Source organism: Nyctereutes procyonoides, unplaced genomic scaffold (genome assembly GCF_905146905.1).
Source record: "Nyctereutes procyonoides isolate TBG_1078 unplaced genomic scaffold, NYPRO_anot_genome, whole genome shotgun sequence".
In the NCBI taxonomy this organism is placed as follows: Eukaryota; Metazoa; Chordata; class Mammalia; order Carnivora; family Canidae; genus Nyctereutes; species Nyctereutes procyonoides.
This window is the reverse complement of record NW_026575140.1, coordinates 57,202,370-57,221,624: the sequence shown is the minus strand read 5'-3', so window position 1 is coordinate 57,221,624 and position 19,255 is coordinate 57,202,370. Positions and strand designations below refer to the sequence as shown.

Here is a 19,255-nt window from a genome sequence, read left to right as displayed (position 1 = left end):
TGAGCCCTGGTAGCTGCAGCCATTACCGTGAAGTACACAGGGTTGCCAAGCCCTCACACCTCCTCAGCTGCTGGAAGCTGTGCCCTCAGAGGGATCATACAGCCACGGCCCCCAGGATCCCTGGGGGACAAGGGAAGCGTGTCCCTGTCCAGCCGACCCACCAGCCACGCAAAGAAGTGCACTTGGCATCCCACTGCAGAGCACAGTTTGTTTGTCTTGTTGGTTTATTGGCCTAGAGAGTTGGACACACACACAAATGCGGAGATAAATATTGGTCAGTTTCTCTAAATCTGGGTCCTCACTACGTATAGAGCTACAGTCTGTAGAATTCTAACCCTTGCGTGCTGTGGCACAGAACCAGTGGCCTTTCCACTCCACCATCACCCTTCTCCCCAGGGAACATGGGCAAGGAGGGCACAAACTGACAAAACTTGAGTAATTTTCAAAAAGACGAAATGGCAAAATCCCAAATTTCCAACATCTGAAATTCACAATATTCACGTTCCCCAGCTTTGGATACATATGTTTTAATCTCCAATTTGCCACAATTTCGTTTGTTGCCCAGAACCACCAAATTCTGGAAACTACCTTCCTAAAACATGTTTCCCCGAGAAAAATAAATGTCTGCAATCTCAGTTCTCCCCAAATGTCCATGGTTTTGGAATTTTGACCTGTTCTGAAATTCAAATGCCCCGGTCCATCCTCAACTCCTTCTGTTCCCTGTGCCTTTCTTTCTGCCTCAGAGGAGTGCAGGTTAAGGATAATAGGGGAGCTGTCATCACATCTGCCCCCTGCCTCCAAGGCTTCTGTCTCTTGTGGTTCCGCCGTGTGCGTGCGTGCGTGTGTGTGTGTATGTGTATATATATATATGTGTGTGTGTATATATATATATATATAAAATTTGTGTGTAGATATATATATGTATTCTTTATTATGTTCTTTTTTTCGCAGTTTTTCTAAAGTGCCAGAAACAAGATTTGTGGGAATTTTTTAGTGATTTTTTTTTGCATTTTTCCCGTTTTAAGCTTCTTACCCCCTTAAAAATTGGAACTTGGTACATTCAGTAGGAAACTCTTCACTCGGACTGTGGCCAAGACCAAGAAAAGTGCAAAGAGACAGAGGAGGAGTAAAGGAGTGACTCCTCCGTAGTTAACATTCAGGAGCCTGTCAAAACCCTACCCCTTCCTATAGACGAGGAGGGTAAGAGGAGGCAGGAGGATGCTCCTGGTCCTTTCCCCCCAAGCTCACCTCCCTCCAAAAGCCATGATCTTGCCCTTTCAGCCACATGAGAGGGCAGCCATCTCGGCCCCGGAAAACAGTAGCTGGGATAAAGCTCCCATCTAAACGGTGGCAGCCTTTCCCCTTTTTAAACTGCACTCCTCTAATTCCCATTTATCAGATTTGCTCCCCCAAACTGGCTCTCCCCTTGTGAGCTGTTTTTTTTTTTTGGGGGGGGGTAGGGCAGGAAGTGGGTGGGATAGGAAATATTCATCCAATCACAGAGTGGGGATGCCCGGTCGTCAAAGAGAAGTAGGAGCAAACATTTCTTCAACTCCCCCACTGGAAGGAAACATACGGACCCCTGACCAGGGTTAACTAGTGCAAATTAGGGATTAGGGACTGTTGATGGTCCCTGCACCCCATCCCTAGGCTGGGATCTTTGGGTGTGGGGAACTGAGTCAAAGATGGGGTGTAAGGTGCTATTCTGGAGGAAAAGTCGGTGGGGATACCCCAAAGCCCACCAAGGGAGTAGGATGGTTCCCCAAAAACCACCTGGAGTGAACGGTGAGGGAAGCGACACTGGGGAAGATGGAGGTAAAGGTAAGGATGGGAGGTCATGTGCAAATTGGGCTTACCCACCCATCCAACCCCCATCACTTTTCTGGCTATTTGGTCTAGTCTGGGAGAAACCATCAGGAAAAAACGGAGAATTAGATTCCCTTCCCCATTCCATACGGAGCTTCTCCATCCTGGCCCCCAAATCTGATTCAGCCCAGAAGAGGCCATAGGTAGAGGCAGGAAGAGGTGCGGTCTATTCACCCCTTTGCCTTGGAAGAATCTGGGGCTCACTGGATTTGGGGGTCAAGACAGGGCCAAGATTAGTGCTGCCCTGGGCTGGGAAAGTGCTCAGCCGTGGAACAGATGGGTAGCCCTCCCCTCAACACCTCCTTGACCTGGATTGGAAGAGGCCATCTCCAGAGTCCAGGAGAATGAGGAGGTATATGGAAGATCCAAAGGCATGAAAGCCAAGGAAGGCATGGCATCTCGATGTGAAGGAAAGAGGGACACAGAAACCCACTCCTGGGGAGAATGGAAACCGAAGCCATGCTCCCAGGTGGGCAGGTGTCAGGTATCACAATGGTGTGGTCCAGGCCCTGGGCCATGAAGAATGGAATGTGCTAGGAAGCATCTAGGCAGGGGCTTAGAGAAAGCTTCAGAATGAGGGGAGATCACTAGGTGAAAGAGATGGTTTCCCCTCGGGGTTTACGAATCAGGAGGGTGGGTTAGACATTCAGAGCTGGTGGGGGCCGTGAGTAGAGATTCATATAAGTATATTGCTCAGTTGCCCCGAGGGCTAGAGAAGGGATGAGAGCTGGCCCTGCCCCTGTGGAGGCCATTCCCTGGAGGAGAACTGAGAGGGGAACCGCCCAAGATCCCCTCCCAGGAGATGGGAAAAACTATAATCTCACACTAAGCAGCCTGACCCCTGAGCTCCAGGGGCCCCCAGGTCCCTGCACAAGAGTGTGGAGGGGCTCCCAAGGGGGCAGGGAAGCCAGGGAGCTGGTAGTGGCAGGGGGTTCAGGGAGGGTGGCATCTGGTGAAGGGGGAGGTGGGCCCAGAGCTCACCCCACATCTCCCTTCTGGGTTCTCTCCAGCCCTGCCCTTTCCCCTTCTCCCTTAGGGGGTACTGGCGGGGGGAGAGTGGGGGGAGGCGGGGTTGGGGGCGTAGGGGGCGCCGCTTGAGGATTGACTGCGTAGCCGAAGACCCCCGGAAGGAAGGGAAGGGCCCCACCACCCTTCTCATCAGGTAGGACCATATTAAGGGCCACCGGGAGGGCGGCCAAATTGCTGAAGTTGTAAGGGTAGGCAGCCAGGAGCTGGGGGCCGTAGACGAGCGGATAGGGCTCCGGGTAGAAGGTGACTTTGGCAGCCCCCATCCCCTCCACGCGGTCCCCCTCCCCGGCGCCCACCGGCCCCTCGCCACCCACCTTCCCCCTCCCACCGCCGGACTCACGGCCGCTCCCGATCAGAGCCAGCGGAAATTCCTGCACCGGCGGGTACGCGTAGGCGCCCCCCGCCGCCACCAGCGGGGGCTCCTCGCCCCCTGAGATGACGGGGTCCTGCAGGGAGGCGGTCTCGGAGGCCCCGTCGGCGGCCGCACTCCCGCCACCCGCCTCCCCGCTGGACGAGGAGACCTGCATCTCCTGAGGAGCCTCCTCCTTAACATCCCCGGCCCTCGTGCCGGCGCCGCCCTTGGAGTAGGCGATGACGGGCGTGGGCGCGCCCCCGGGCCGCTCTGCCGCGTGCCTCTGCGCGTGGCGGCTCAGCGCGGCCGCCGTCTTGCACACCTTGGCGCAGTGCGGGCAGGCGAAGCGGTTGGAGGACCGCCGGCCGCCGCGGGCGCCGTGCGAGCCGCCGCCGTGCGCCTCCTGGTGCTTGCGCAGCTTCCGCAGGGTGGCGAAGGTCTGGGCGCAGTCCTCGCAGCGGTGCCTCCGCTCGGCCCGGCCGCGGCCCGCGGGCCCCTCGGCGGCCGCCGGCTCCTCCCAGCCCCTGCGATCGGGCTTCTGTCTCCAGCGCGGCGGCCGGCGGCCCCGGGACAGCGCGCCAACCCCGCTGCCGCCTGCGCCCGCTGCCGCCTTGCGCTTGGGCTTGTACGAGTAGTAGGGCCGCCAGAGCTGGTCCTCCCCGCCAGCCCGCGACGCCTCGTCGTCGTCGTCGTCGTCGTCGTCCTCTTCGTCGTCGTCGTCGTCCTCCTCGCTCTCCACCTCCTCTCCGCTCAGCTCCCCCGGGCGCAGGTCAGTCTCTGAGATGCGGCGCTTGACAATGGCCTCCTCTCCAATCCGCACGGTGATCTGACATAGTGGAGGTGGAGCCTGTAGCTGAGAGGGGCCCCGGCCAGGCCCCGCAGGGGGACCCCCACCCCCGCCAATCCCGCCGGCTGGCTTGGCCGTGTAGGTCAGAGTCCTTCCAGCCCGTGGGTTGCGGCCCTTGGCCTCCTCCGTGGCTGTGGCCGGGCCTGCGGCTGTGGCCGGGCTGCACGCCGTGGCCGGGCTGGTTGGTGTGGCTGCAGGCTGAGGGGGAGGAGGTGGGTACTCACGTTTTTTGGGGGGCCTCGGGGGAGCAGTGTAAGTGATGACCGAGGCGGCTTGGGCTCCCCCTGTGTTGGCCGGCCCACCCCCTGCTCCACCACTGCTACTGCCCCCGTGAACAATGACAGAGGGAGCCGGGTGGGCAAAAGCGATTACAGAGGGTGGGGGGCCGGGCTGGGGGGCAGGTGGGGGTCCGGGTGGTGGGCTGGCAGGCATTGCTACGGGGGCCGGTGTGTTGAGGCTTGGAGAAAGGGGAGCCTCAGGGGCTCCCTGGCTGTAGGTCTTATAGGGCCGCTTGGCTGCCCGCATGGGGAGCAGGCGGTACAGCTTGAGGGTATTGAGCTTGGGCTTGTAGCCTCCATTGGGTGTCTTCTCACTGGCTAAGAGGCCCGGGCTAATGCCATGGAAGGCTCGCTGGTGGGTCTTCAGGTTATAATAAGTGACAAAGGTCTCCCAGCAGAAGATGCACTGGTACCTGGGCCAGGACAGCAGGGAACAAGGCGGGGACAGAGATACTTGAGTCAGAGGCCCTGGAGCCAGGGCCTCAGCTTCCCATGTCCTCTGCTCACACCTATGACTCCCCCAGCCGTTCGTTCACCCTCCTTTCATGCTGCTTGTCCCATCCTGCCAGCCAGAGATACCAGTGCTAGCTCAGTGCCCCCCACCAGCTGTGAGACGCTAGGCCCCAGCTGGTCCATCTGCAAACCAGGGAGTAATCACACACCTTGCCTAATTCACGAAGCCACCTTTCGGGGCTCTTGGGACGGATCTGGGAAATGGTTTACGAGCAAGGGCATGTTGCAGAAATACATGTTCCAACTACCCAGTGGGCATGCCTGTGTTCCCCCACCGTCTTTTCCTAGCGGGGCAACTTCCTCGCTGGCCTTGGCCCTCCCCATGGCACCAGGCCCCATCTGGGCACCCAGGGGTGCTTGGGGAAGGGAACCAAGGCTGGAGGGAGGCGGCTGCACCAGTGACCTCAAGTAGGTGAGCAGGGGCCAGCAGGCCAGTCTCGGGGCAACTCCCTGGGCCCCATGCTCTGCCTGCCCCTGCCCCCTCCTTCCCCCTGTGGTCCCTGCAGGGTGATCCTGACCACTCCACCACCACTGCCACCCAGCCAGGCCCCACCTCCAGGCCCCAGGCCACTCACCTGCGCTCCCCAGTGTGCCACACCTCATGCTTGGTACGGTACTCAGCCAGCGCGAACACCTTCTCACAGTAGCGGCAGGGGTACTTCCTCCGCCAGGAGTGCACGTTGCTATGGCGCTTCAGGCTGGACAGGGTCACGTAGGAACGCTCGCAGGCTGCGCACACGTACAGCACGTGGCCGCCCACCACCTTTACCACGTGCTCAGGGCCGCCTCGGAAACCCACCGGGGCAGGCAGGGCTGAGGCATCCACTCCCGCGGGGCCGCTGGGGCCTGGGCCCCCCGATCCCAGCCCTGCAGGCCCCCGAGGGCCGGCCCCCCTTCGGCACTGGGCCTCGTGGGTCTGCAGACGCTTGGGATGGATGAAGCTTTTCCCGCATCGTGGGCAGGGGAGGGGCCGCCGAGGCAGGGGGTGCTGTGGGTCAGAGGCCTGGGCCTCAGCCCTGTCCCCCTCCCACTCCCCGGCTGGTCTGGGCCCTGGGCCAAAGCTATCATCTTCCGACTGCGAGGTGGCCATGGGGGCAGGGGCCGGAGGTACCCAGGCATCACCTCCCTCCCCCAGGCCCTGCAGGCGGGAGATGCCCAGACGTCGGCCCAGGGCTCCAATCTCTGCCACCGCTGCCCCGTCCCCTCCGCCGCCAGGTAGAGCAAGCCGGGCACTGTAGATGAAGTTGAGGACATCGGAGAAGGCAGCCGCCGGGACCCCTGGCAGCTCCAGGACCCGGGGTGGGGAGGATGTAGGGGGTGAGGCCGGAGGTGGGGAAGATGAGGAAGAGGAAGAAGAGGAAGAGGAGGAGGAAGAAGAGGAGGAGGAAGAGGAGGAAGAGGCAGCTGTGGTGGTGGCAGGGTTGGGGGCAGGGCCCCCAGTAACTGGTGGGAGGGGCAGTGGAGCTGAAGCAAGCAGGGCCTCTCTGAAGAAAGGACTAGAAGCAGCCAGGACACTGCGGTGAGCAGGGAACTTGGTGTCTCCAGCTATGAGGGTGACGTCACAGAAGAGGCCACGGAGACGCTGCTCATTGAGCTGGCGCAGGACGGCAGGGGCATGGGACGGGTCTGTCACCTCCGCTGGGGGGGGCATGGCGCAGGCCTAGACAGAGAAGAGGCCAGGGGAGCATGTCAGAGGCCAGGTGGAGGGGAGAGGCCTTGGAGGCTGTAGATCAGAGGCTGGGGGCAGAGGGACAAACTGCCAGCCACAGAAGGCAGGGGTTAACCTCAGCCACACCAATCTGGCCAGCATCCAGCCCTAGCATGTCAAACGTCTGCTTGTGGCCAGGGGTAGCTCAGGTCGCAATGAAGGTCAAGGGGTCAGAGCCTCCAAAGTCAAAGATTAGAGATGGAAGCAGCAGTTCCCCATGATGAGGACGACGACGACTAGTGACCACCTGGCAGGACTCCCCAGTCTCGGGAAACCAGCTGCCCTGTCTCACGTCCAGCTTCCCGCAGCCGCAGCTGCAGCACATCTCACCTGAGAGCACAGCCAACATGGAGCAGAGCGGGGGTGCCTCAGTGATTCCCTGATGCGGGGCCTCTTCCTTCTGTTGAAGAAACAAACAGTGTCCTCAGGAAGGGAGCTGGTGAGAAGGGACTCCAGGAGGTGGGGCTGGCACAGCACTTGAGGTCCGAGAGAGGACGCCTGAGTTGCTCTGCAGACCCTGACCCCCTCCCGGGGGCCTGCTGGGTTCTTGGTTTGGCTGCATCCAGTTGCACCTTGGAGGTCACAGGCTTTATTGCAAAGCCTTGTTCTGCCGGCCAGAGGAGTATAAGAACAAGATGATTTGCATATTCCCAATTCACCTCAAAACAACACAGCGGGCATAGTTAGATCCCATAGGTCCAGGGACGCCTCTTGGATCGCTCTCACAGTCCCTTTGGCCCAATCTTCGGGGCTCAAAGAAAACCAAAGATTTGCATGTTGTCTTTCATTATAATAGTCTCATTTACATATCAAAATAGATTTGCTAGACCTTTTTTATTGGACCCAACTGCTAGAGTCAATTCAGCAGAGAACCCCCCCCACACACACACACTTACACACACACCCTAGCCCCATAGATCTTAGAGGAGGTGCCAGGTGACCACCAAAGACCACGGGTTCATACACACGACAGCTTGCTCCCATCTCTGGAGGGCACTGAAAAGGCCGCCAGACCCAGCATGAAGCTTGCATCCCACATCTTACTCTGAAAGCTGGTGGTGTTAAGACTTTGACTTGGGAGCAGCCCCGGTGGCTCAGCGGTTTAGCGCCGCCTTCGGCCCAGGGCACGATCCTGGAGACCCGGGATCAAGTCCCACATCGGGCTCCCTGTATGGAGCCTGCTTCTCCCTCTGCCTGTGTCTCTGCCTCTCTTCTCTGTCTCTGTGTCCTTCATGAATAAATAAATAAAATCTTTAGAAAAAAAAAAAGACTTTGACTTGACAAGTGGGAAGGGACATGCAACCCCTCACCTCATCTCTTGCTGGAAGGCCCATCCGAAAGAAATAGCAGGCAACCCAAGTTTGAGTTGTGCTGGTCACTTTACAGAAAGTACACAGCCACTTCCCCTGTGGGCATAGTCAGGGCTTGAGGTCCCATTTTTCAGCAGAAGGTCTTGAGTTCCAGAGCCACAGTCACACACAGCTGGTAATAACAGGGGGGTGCCTGTTCACAGAGTGGGGCTGGGCTCTTGACCCCTCTTGTCCACCCTTCATGAAACTTGGGAATGCTCTCCTTCCCAATGCCCCAGGCCACACGTCCTCTGCAGTACCCTGCATCAGGAGTTCCTCACGAATCCCTCTCTCCACTAAAAAACCATGCTCTTTTCCTGCTTATGACTCACACTATCTGGGCTGGAAGGCCTCCTTGCCACAGCCTGTTTCATGTTCCCAAAAAGACTGCTCTGATTCCTCTCCTGGAGAAGGAGGAAGGTGGTAAAGAGGGGTAATACTCAGAAGTCCTAACAACCCTAACTGGTAGGCACACACCAGTACGGGGCCAAGTGTCACCCCTTTAGTTGCTGGATCACAGATGGGGTGAGAATCCTGCAGAAGCATCCCCAACACCACCTCATGCGGACTGGTGTCCAGTTCAGGTTGTAAAGTGAGGAGAAAGGGAAAGCTCCCCCACCCCCATAAGCACAGTCCTTCCCGCTGGGATCCACAAGAGCCAATGCTTCACTTGTATGACTTCCTCTGCTCCTCATCACTACCCTATTAAGATTTTATTTTTAGGGATCCCTGGGTGGCGCAGCGGTTTGGCGCCTGCCTTTGGCCCAGGGCACGATCCTGGAGACCCGGGATCGAATCCCACATCAGGCTCCCGGTGCATGGAGCCTGCTTCTCCCTATGCCTGTGTCTCTGCCCCCCCCCCTCTCTCTCTCTCTCTGTGACTATCATAAATAAATTTAAAAAAAAAAAAGGTTTTATTTTTAGGGACACGCTCAGGGGTTGAACGTTTGCCTTCAGCTCAGGGTGTGATCCCAGGGTCCAGGGATCTAGTCCGATATTGAGTTCCCTGCAAGGAGCCTCCTTCTCCCTCTGCCTGTGTTTCTCTCTGCCTCTCTTGGGTCTCTCATGAATAAGTAAAATCTAAAAAAAAAAAAAAAAAATCTTATTTTTAAGTCATTTCTACACCCAACATGGGGGTCAAACTCATAGCGCTGAGGTCAAGAGTCACGTGCTCCATCAACTGAGCCAGCCAGGCACCCCAGCTTCCCCATTTTAATTAGGCAGACTGAAGCTAAGATGTCAGGTAGCTCGCCCTAGGACATGTGACTGGTTAGTAGCAGGGTTGGGGTCTGATACCAGCAAGTCTGACTTAGAAGCCTGTGTTGTTGGCTCTGTCAGGATGAAGAGCAGGTTTATAGCTGTGATACTGTGATACTATAGGAAATATGTATATTTGGTCTTCATCTCCATTCCTGACACAGAGCTCCTAAAACTCTTAGGGTTTTCCAAGGGATAGGGGGGATAGGAGCATCTTTTGTGCTAATATTTGGTCTCTGACCTTGGTCCCTGACATAGAACTCCTAAATCTTCTGGAGTTTCCTGGGTGACAGGAGCATCTTTTGTGCCTAATGAGGTGACCTTGGGGGTTTCCTGGGGAGCTTCGGGTTGGGGGCTAGTCACCAGAAAGCCCAAGCCATGTTTAGAAGCTTGGGGCTTTCAGTTCATCTTCCATGCAGGGGTGAGGGGCTGGAGACTGAGTTAATACTTGATCATGCCAACAGGATGAAATCTCCATAAAAATTTCTACACTATGGGGTTCAGAGAGCTTCTGGGTCAGACCATGTGACAGGAAGGCAGTGTACCCCAACCCGCAGAGACAGAAGGTCCTGTGCTCAGGACCTTTCCAGACTTCACCATATGTATCTCTTCATTTGGCTATTCCCCTGCATTATGGTATTCTTTATTATGCAATAACCAGGAAACCTAAGCAAGTATCTCCCTCAATTCTACGAGCCATTCTAGCAAATTCTCTGAGCTGAAGAGGGGGTCGTGGGAAACCTCCATTTACAGCTGGTTGGTCAGCAGTATGGGAGGCCCAGACTTAGGACATCTGAAACGGGCAGTCTCATGGGGGGTAAGTCCCCTTAATTTGTGGGATCTAACTGTATCCCCAGGCAGATGATATTAGGATCAGATCAAATTGTAGGATCCCCAGCTGGTGTCAGAGAATTGGTGTGCAAAACTCACCCCCCCCCCCCATTTGCACTCACAGGTGCTGTGAGGAAATAATATAGAAAACCAGTTTTTCTTTCAACAGCATCCACTAGGGGCCCACTGGCCCATCTAGTACCTTTGTGAAAATCAGAGGAAGGGAAAAAAAATTCGAGGAGGCCCCCCCCCCTTCCTCCACAGGTAGCAGGCCTGTGCAGGTGAGCTCCAGGCCCCGCCCCTCCCATTGGCCAGGCCTGCTCACCTGCTCAGGAGCTTAGGCTTGGCGCCTACTGCTGTGTGGCCGTATGCTGACAGCCAAGGCACCTGCGGAAGGCCTGTCAGGGCTCCTTAGAACTGCGGGGGTCCGAGGCCAGCGAGGCCCTTAGAAATCACCTGGGAGCATCACCATCATGGTCCTTGTAGCTGCCACATATGAAATACTTAGCACAGTGCTAAGCATTTTATCTGCGTCATTTCAACCACTCAAAAGAACCCCAGATAAGCAACAGCAGGGGCCGTCATCTGCCCCACCGTACAGATGAGTAAACTGAGGCTTTCAATATGCTAAACTCCTCCCCTGAAAGTGGAGAGGACGCAATGGTGGGGTGACCAGCCTCCCCACCCCCACCCCCAACCTGTCTCGTTGCTAACCAAGTTGGGGTTTGGAACCAGCTCTCCGGAGTTCAGCTGCCCATCACTGACAGTCATAACCCTACGGGGTTTTACAAAGGTAAATACATTAGTTATGTGATCCTGGGCAAGTTTCCTAACCTCTCTATATTTCAGTTTCTTTGTCTATGTGGCGGGGGGGGGGGGGAATAATGAGTAGTTCCTGCATGGCACAGTTGTTTGTAGAGATTAAACCAGTTCCTAACCAGCAGTACCTAAAAGAGTACTTGGTAAGTGCCCAAGAAATGCTAGCTCTTATTATTATCTTGGAAACTCAGTCCCGGAAAGCGGTGGAGGGAAGTGGTATAGAGAAGAGGGGGCAGAAATCAGGCTTATGGTAGGTTTGGTGGTTCTGTGTTTTTTAAGTTTTTTATTTGTTTTCACAGTTTCTTCTCCACCCTTGACTGGCTATGTGATCTGAGAGATGTGACTGAGCTGGGGTTCTGAGCACCACCACCAGACATGCTTTGCCTCTTGCTGTTCCCTCTGCCCCCGAAACGTTCTTTCCTCAGATGGCCCCATGCCTCGGCATCCCACCTCCTAGAAGCCTTGCCTCAAGGTGCCTTCTCCTGGAGGCCTTCCTGGCTGCCCCCACATGCCTCAACTTCCTATGCCTCTCCTCTATGATGCCTCCTTAGCACTTAGCAAAGCATAGTGTTCATTTATTTCTAGAACGTAAGCTCCAAGGGAGGGAGGTTGTCACTGCTTTGCTCACTGCTCTCATCAATGCCTAGACCAGTGCCTGGTACATAATGGGGGATTTCTGTTATTTTTTTTAAATATTTTATTTACTTATTTGATGGAGAGATAGAGCATGCACAAACAGGGGGAGCAGCAGGTAGAGGCAGAGGCAAAGGGATAAGCAGGATCCCTGCTGAGTAGGGAGCCCCACATGGGACTCGATCCCAGGACCCCAGGATTGTGACCTGAGCTGAAGGCAGATGCCCAACCAACTGAGCCACCCAGGTGTCCCATAATGGGAGATTTCAAAAATATTTTGGTGAACGAATGAACCTGCCTTCTTCAAAGCCTTCATGGGGTCTGTCCACCCTCAGGAAAGAAGCCACCCTTAGTGCTGGACAGAGCCGGCCAGCAGCTGGGGAAGAGCAGGATGACATGACCACTTCTGGGGGGGCTCACGCTTTGCCTCATATACTTCCAGGGTTTGACATGGATTGTCTCGCTGAATGGTTTTCTCAGAACAGCCACCCAGAGTTGGCATTTATGTTACCCCAATTTCACAGGTGAGAAAACTGAGACTCATAGAGGGATCTACCCTGCTCAAGGTCACACGGCTTGGGAGCACCAGGCTCAAAATTCAGATCCAGACTTGTCTGAACCCAGATGCTAAGTCTTTTCCCTCTGTCAGACCACCAGATCCTGGCCTGAAGGGGCCTATGGCCTGCCGGTGGATTACAGAAATCACCACATAAGGTCTCACGTGCTAAGCCTTAACTGTGTCATGTCTGACTCCGCCCTTTCCTTCGCTCCCAGGGCCAGCCCTCACCAGGCAGGGTCGGATCTGCGGCCCAGCTTGGGAACAGCCCTGGAAGCCTTCCCTCCAACCCGCCTCTGGCCCCTGGACTAGCTTAGGCCCTGGTTAACACTTGCCTGGCCCAAAGTTATTCCTCTGCCTTTAGGCCTACCTCCCACCCCCTAGCCCTCCACTCACTGAGGGTCCCTGTTCGCAGAGATCTCAGTCCTGGGCTAATTTTCCCTGGTCCCTACTCGCTTGGGAATATAAATCAAATCGCTCTGCCAGCCATTCAAGGGTCCAGTTCCAATCTTCCTTCCCAATCCTAACTTGAGTTAGACTCCCTTCAAGCACCCACAGGGCTCTCCCACCTCAACCGGCTACACAGCTCCCCTGTCTTTGCCTGTGCTGGCTCTTCTGCCAGAAATGCAACCTTTCCTAGCCTCTTCCTGAAACCCTCTAAAATGTAACTCCAGTGCCACCCCCCTCTTGGCTCTTCCTGACTCACAGGACAAGGGATTATCTCTCCAGCACCTGGCTTGTCAACATTGGGTGCCCCCGTGGCCAGCTCTCCCTAGGCTGGGACTCCCCAAGTCATTGTCTAAGCACACAGGTCTTCTGAGACAGGTTGGTACTGGGTGCTAAGTTCTGCAGAAACTGGGGAGAAGTGTGTGTGCATGGGGGTGGGTGCAGAGAGAGGCCCACAGAAGGCTTCATTCAGAAAGGCAACAGAGAACAGCGTCAGAGAGCACAGGATCTAGAGCCTGACTGCCGGGGTTCAAATCCAGCTTTACCTCTTCCCAGCTAAGTGGCTTTGGGCAGATTACTTAACAACTTCTCTGGGCCTCAGCTGTCTCATCTGAAAAAGGGAGATGATTAGAACACCTACTTCCACGGCATGCTATAGAGAGTAAATGAATGATCATATATATATAAAACGCACCGAGAACAGTGCCTGGTACGCTGTACGGGCTCAGTAAGGGTTTACTGCTATTGTTATAAGCCAGGCCCTGAGAAGGGGATCCGCAGTGGCTGGCACAGGCACGGCCCCCCAATCTGTACCTAATTTCCAGGTATGTACTCCAGGCGCCACTTGCACCCCTGTTGGAAGATAGGCAGGGAATTAGCCCCATTTTATAGACGGGGAGCCAGGGCTCACTCAGCCCCATCCCCCTACATAACCAACCCCTCCCCCAGCCAGGCCAGGTGCAGCACACTGCAGTGCGCAGGCACGCACACACACACACCCTTACATGAGGGCCCAGGCAGTAAAGGTGAGGAAAACCTGTTCTGAGCAATCTGCCTAGTGAGCGAATTCCATTCCCAGACCCTTCCACAGTGGCAGAAGCAGTGCTGTGTGCGTCACAGAGGAGCAGGAAAAGCAGAGGTACTCAGAAGGGGGGCAGAGAGAGGGTGAAGCAGGAGGATGGGATTGAAAACTTCGTGTTTCTTTTTTCCATTTCAGTGACAAGAGTCACACCCGGCCTTTACATAAACATGTCCAAGAAGCCACCCTGTCCAAATGTGGTTTCCTTGCAGCCACCAGGCCTCTCCTCTCGGTGACCCTGACACGCTGGGCAGGCCTCGAGGGGGGCAAGCACTCAGACCCCGAACAGAGCCTGACTGGGCCACCTCGCCACCACCCAGGCCTCCCGCCTGCTGCCCTTGCTCTGCCCCATGTTTATCTGCCTGCCTCCTTCGAAACACAGCCCCACAGCAGCCCCACACGGCCACTGAAACGCGCAGAAGACAGGCACGCACAGGGCTAGTGGCTGATCTCCCAAGTCTGAGGCCCACATTGCCCTTGTCACGCCACCTCCCTCCCCACAAGTGTTTTCTGACCAGCTCGCTGCCCAGTCCAAGAGCACGGACAGGCTCCCACAAACAACGTCACAAAAGAATCCCATAGAGAATGTTACAGACACACAACCTTCCCCTCGCCCCTCCCCACGATCCCATAAACACAACCGGCACATTCCACCTGGAGGCCCTCACACGGTGGTGCCCTGCTGCCCTACAGGTACCTGGGACACACCCTGGGGCTTCTCCCGGCCCCCAGATCGTCAGGACTTGAGTTACAGACGTGCTGCCCCCATGCAACTCACTCAACACACAGACCCACAGACACATCCTGTGGGCCATCCTTGCCAACACCAGACCACACCATGGCGGGGCCACGGAAAGGGGACCCGGACGTGACACCTTCCGACCCAAAGGTACACAACAGGCCCCTCGGAACAGGCACATACACGCTGCACTCTGGTGCCCTCCACAGCACACACATTAACCACGCCAGCTATACAGAAAACAACAGTTCATAAATAGTTCATGTGCGCAGCAAAAGACACATACGTGCAAGAAAACACATGCTGGCAAAAAACATACATAAAACCACACATCTGACAAACTCCACATGGATTGTGCCCTGCTTTCCAAGGCGGACCTGTCACCCAAAGCCACGGGGCCACATCTTGTAATTCTGCCCCGCACCCCTGGACACCCCTCCATCAGGCTCTCTGTCCCCGTGGCTCTGGGAGGGCCCTGCCTGGACCCCCTGGCTGCCAGACCAACAAACAGTGGTGCCCGGGAGAGGTTTACCTTGCCCCACAACTCAGCAGGAGACCCACAATCTCCAGGACTCGCAGCCACAAGCCTGCCCCGACGGCACGACGGCTCCAGGGCCCCCGCTCGCCCTGCGCACCCCGCACACCCCAACTCCGGGGCGCCGGGCGGCCCACCCCTCCCCCTCTCTGCCTGGCTCCTACGCCATCGCCCTCCCAGCAGCTTTGCAGCGCCGGCCCGGGCTCACACCCGCCCCACCCCACCCCCAACCTGCCCCCCCGGGGGGGGGGGCACCCGGCTGCAGAATTAACCCTTGGGGAGAGGAAGGAGCGCGGCCCCCTCCCCGGGCCCGGCCGATCGCGCCCCCGGCCGCCGCCGGGTCGGACGCCGCACCGGGGCCCCCTTAGTCGCCCCCCGCGCCGCGCGCGCCTGGAGGCGGGGCCAAGCTCAGCCCCCGACCCCTGAGCCCCCAGGTCAAGCCCGGAGGGGAGCCGGCACGGCGCGGGGCGCGGCTCGGGCCCCCGCTGCGCCGGGCAGCGTGGAGGGGGCCCGGCCGTTGACTCCGGTCCGCCCTGGCCCTGCCCGGTTCGCCCCGGGGCCCACCTGACTGCGATGGCGCCGCGTCCGCCAGGCCCGGCTCATCCCCGTGGCCGCCCCCGGCCGCTCCGGTTTCGCCCGCCTCCAGCTCCGGCTCCGGCTCCTGCCCCGGCCCCCCCAGCGCCCGGCCCCGGCCCGGCCCCGCCGCCGCCGCCGCCGCTGACATCATCGGCTCCCCCCCCCCGCCCCGGTCCTACCCCCACCCCCACCCCCGGAAACAGTACCCCCCCCAGCGCCGCCGCCGCCGCCGCCGCCGCGGAGAGGAGGCCGGCGCCGCGCAGCCGATACCGACGCGGGGCTCCGGGCTCGGGCTCCGGGGCGAGCGCGCCCGACGGCCTCGGCCCAGACCGATCCCCGTACCGGCACGGCGCAGGAGCGCGGGGCTGCCGGACCGCTGGGGCACCGGGCGAGTGGACCTGGCCGCCGCAGCCCCGCGGGCCCTCACGACCCCCCACTCCCGGGCAAGGGACGCGCCCCCCCCCCCGCCCCCTGCACGCCCTTCACTCGGCGGCGGGTCCCGGAGCACGCACACCCTCTGGCAGACACAACATGGCAGGCTCACAATCCGGCCTAGGGGGACCCACAGACCCGGGCTCAGCACTCTCATGGGGGCGCGGGGGAGGGGGCAGCCCTGGACCCATGCACATGCCCACCCTCCCTCCCCAGATATGCACAGGGCCCCCCAGCAGGCTGGCGGCCAGGCAGGCCCCAGCCCTCCACAGCAAACACACGTAAATGACTACCAGTGCAGATGGATACGCAGCTTCCTATTTTGTCCCCACCGGCAGGAATATCCACATCTATGTACTTCTGCATAAATGCAGAGGCCCTGGCGTGTGCCTCCTGGGAGGGCACCAACAAAACACCAGGTGCAAGCTCACGCACAAGAAACACACATTCCTGAAACTCCAGAGGGACAGTCCCAGAGACTCCTCCCTGGCGTTCAAAAAATCAAAACTCGGGAGACAGAGGAGCAAGGCCTCAGAGCTCCTTCCCGCAAAACCGTTCTGAAACAAGGTGAGACGTAAGTAAATAACTTAATATGAAGCCAAAGGAGTCTCATCACAGAGCTACTCATAAAAGAGAACGAGAACAACTGTGGGGCTGGAGAGACAGACAAAGCAAGCCAGGTTGGAAACAATGAGAAACGAGGCCCACCCCCACCTCAGGAAGGTTCCAGGGAAGAACCTCCCACCCCCACCTCAGGAAGGTTCCAGGGAAGAACCCCACTCCCACTCCAACCAGGTCACAAGGGCTGGAGCTCTGAAGGGCCCAGGCCCCCTGAGCCAGGAGTCGAGGAGGAAGTCCAAGGATAGATGGTGAGTGTGGGGGTCAGGGAGGCAGAGCCGCCTTCCCCGTAGCTCCTGGCCGCTCCCTTTTGTCTCTTACCCTTAAACCTCCCGGCTGTCCTGGAGACACCTACAAATGAAACTCACAATGGTGTACCCAGATGTCCCCCCACCGGAACCTGTGACATCACACAGACACGCAGCATCTGAGGCTGCCTCCCCTTCCCCAAACCGACAGAGCACCCCTGAGTCCTCTCTTTCTTTTCCCCTGGACAGCATACCCAGAGAAACGTGATGCTCCAGGACCACTCACCCCGTTTCGTGCTTTAGAGAGACCCAAGGCCCACACTGTACCACCTCATCCAGTTACAGGCCCCTTCTAGCTGCTGGGAGCCCTCCTCAGCAAGGCAGCCTGGCCCGCTACTGTCCTGCGAGGTCTCTGACCCCAGCCTGGGTTCCGCCCTGCCCGGGTCCCCCTAATGCCTGAGCTCCTTTCTCCCTCACAGGCTGGCAGTCACCCCTACTTCAACCTGCCCGACTTCACCCAGCCATCGCCGCCCTCCACTCCGCCCAGCCTCCCCTCGCACCAGCGCTGCCGGCCCTCCGACGCCACCAAGGGCCTGCTTGTGGCCCTGCTGGGTGGGGGCCTGCCCGCTGGCTTCGTGGGCCCCTTCTCCCGTATGGCTTACCAGGCTTCTCACTTACCCTCGCTGGAGCTGCTCATCTGTCGCTGTCTCTTCCACCTCCCCATTGCCCTGATACTTAAACTGCGTGGTGACCCACTGTTGGGGCCTCCCGATGTCCGGGGCCGGGCCTGCCTCCACGCCCTGCTCAACGTCCTCAGCATTGGATGCGCCTACAGCGCGGTTCAGGTGGTGCCCGCTGGCAATGCAGCCACGGTCCGCAAAGGTTCTTCCACTGTCTGCTCTGCCCTCCTCGCCCTTTGCCTCGAGAGCCAGGGCCTCAGTGGCTACGACTGGTGTGGCCTGTTGGGCAGCACCCTGGGACTCATCATCATTGTGGGACCTGGACTAGGGACACTGCAGGAGGGGACCACGGGCCTCTACACCGCCCTGGGCTACGTGCTAGCGTTCCTGGGCGGCCTGGCACTGTCACTGGGGCTTCTGGTGTATCGCTCCCTGGACTTCCCCTCTTGCCTACCCACAGTAGCCTTCCTGTTTGGCCTGGTGGGGCTGGTGGGCTCTGTGCCGGGCCTCTTTGTCCTGCAGACGCCTGTGCTGCCCAATGATCCTCTGAGTTGGAGCTGCGTGGGGGCAGTGGGGATCCTGGCCCTGGTCTCCTTTGTGTGTGTGAGCTACGCAGTCACTAAGGCCCACCCCGCCCTGGTGTGCGCCGTCCTGCACTCTGAGGTCGTGGTGGCCCTCATGCTGCAGTATTATGTACTCTATGAGACCGTGGCACCTTCTGACATCATGGGGGCAGGGGTGGTGTTGGGCAGCATCGCCATCATCACTGCCCAGAACCTCAGCTGTGAGAGGGAAGGGCAGGTGGAGGAGTGAGATCAGACTTGAGAGCCTGGGGGTTGGGGGGGTGGGCAGGGGGAAATAGGAGGAGGAGAGACTGGAATACAAACACTAGGAGAGCAAGTGACTGGAAAGAACTGGTGCGGAAGAGGGACACCCCTTGGATGTGAGGGTGACCTCGAGACTTGGCAGAGAGGGGCTGCCTAGAAGACCTGGAACAAGTGTGAGAACCCGGAGATGTACAGTCTAGGCTGGGGCTGGGGGATCATAAGTAAGGGCTAAGTGAGATCCGAGCAGCAAACCTGGCCTCACGCCATGCAGGGCCCGGAGGGGAGGCTTTTACCCTAGAGAGAAAAGCATGGGGGATGGAGTGTTGGGAGCTTTCAGGCAAGCGGACAGAGCACACAGCGAGCAGCTGGGGCGAGGGAGTGTGCCTTTTCTTCCCCGACAGTTTCCTTCCCTCACGGTTATGCTCCCCCCACCCCCACCCCGGGTGGTGACGTGACATTGACATCAAACAAGGATCACTCTGAATGTGGCTGTGCCGTTGGTGTCATCTCTGCTTTGGAAGGAGAGTGAAAGTCCTACTCCGCTCTCATTGGAGAATCCCTTGGGATCCCTGCCCCCCTCCCCCAACCCCCGCTCCTCGCCCCCACACCCGCCACCGCAAATCTTGGATCTCAAATATTCTATAAGCGGGTAGGGTTTCTTAACGTGCAGCCGCCTTGACCCTGAATCCCCCAGGACTCGTGTGTCCCGCCCCATGGCTAATCTGCTTTTCCTGGATTGTCGCGGTCCCGTGATCTCTCCCGGAGACAGTGGCCAGACTCTTTCTGGAGAGGGATCCCCGAGCTGAAGCCCCTCGGAGCGCGGCTCGGGCTCGGGGAGGCGTGGGGGGGGTGGACTCCAGGACCAGAGCTCCGCACCGCGCTCGCTCGGAGGCTGGGAGAAGCCCACCACTCCCAGGAGGCCGCTCCGCAAATATCAGCTACTTCCGGACAAGCCATTGGCCTCGCCATCTTGATCGGTTCATGCATATTCAACGTGGCTACTACATATTCATGAGAGGGGACGGCCCCCCCCCCCC

The 19,255-nt window shown here is 58.3% G+C and overlaps 2 protein-coding genes across 7 annotated transcripts; one reads left to right on the top strand and one right to left on the bottom strand.

The window, feature by feature from the left end:
* Nucleotides 1-188: 188 nt before the first annotated feature.
* On the bottom strand, nucleotides 189-17,411 carry ZBTB4 (zinc finger and BTB domain containing 4). Of its 6 annotated transcripts, none has more exons than XM_055305440.1 (4): nucleotides 17,390-17,411; nucleotides 6,924-6,993; nucleotides 5,461-6,545; nucleotides 189-4,785 (listed from the first exon to the last, which is right to left on the bottom strand). In XM_055305440.1, exons 3-4 carry the CDS (start codon nucleotides 6,534-6,536, stop codon nucleotides 2,844-2,846), a joined length of 3,018 nt encoding a protein of 1,005 aa, XP_055161415.1. In that variant the 5' UTR covers nucleotides 6,537-6,545; nucleotides 6,924-6,993; nucleotides 17,390-17,411; the 3' UTR covers nucleotides 189-2,843. The 6 variants fall into 6 exon arrangements, with proteins under 6 accessions (XP_055161415.1, XP_055161414.1, XP_055161411.1 ...); XM_055305439.1 differs by lacking the exon at nucleotides 17,390-17,411 and adding an exon at nucleotides 16,139-16,509; XM_055305436.1 differs by lacking the exon at nucleotides 17,390-17,411 and adding an exon at nucleotides 15,402-15,505.
* SLC35G6 (solute carrier family 35 member G6) lies at nucleotides 16,579-18,739 on the top strand. The gene has a single exon (XM_055305442.1). It carries the CDS (start codon nucleotides 17,164-17,166, stop codon nucleotides 18,202-18,204), a length of 1,041 nt encoding a protein of 346 aa, XP_055161417.1. The 5' UTR covers nucleotides 16,579-17,163; the 3' UTR covers nucleotides 18,205-18,739.
* Nucleotides 18,740-19,255: the final 516 nt, after the last annotated feature.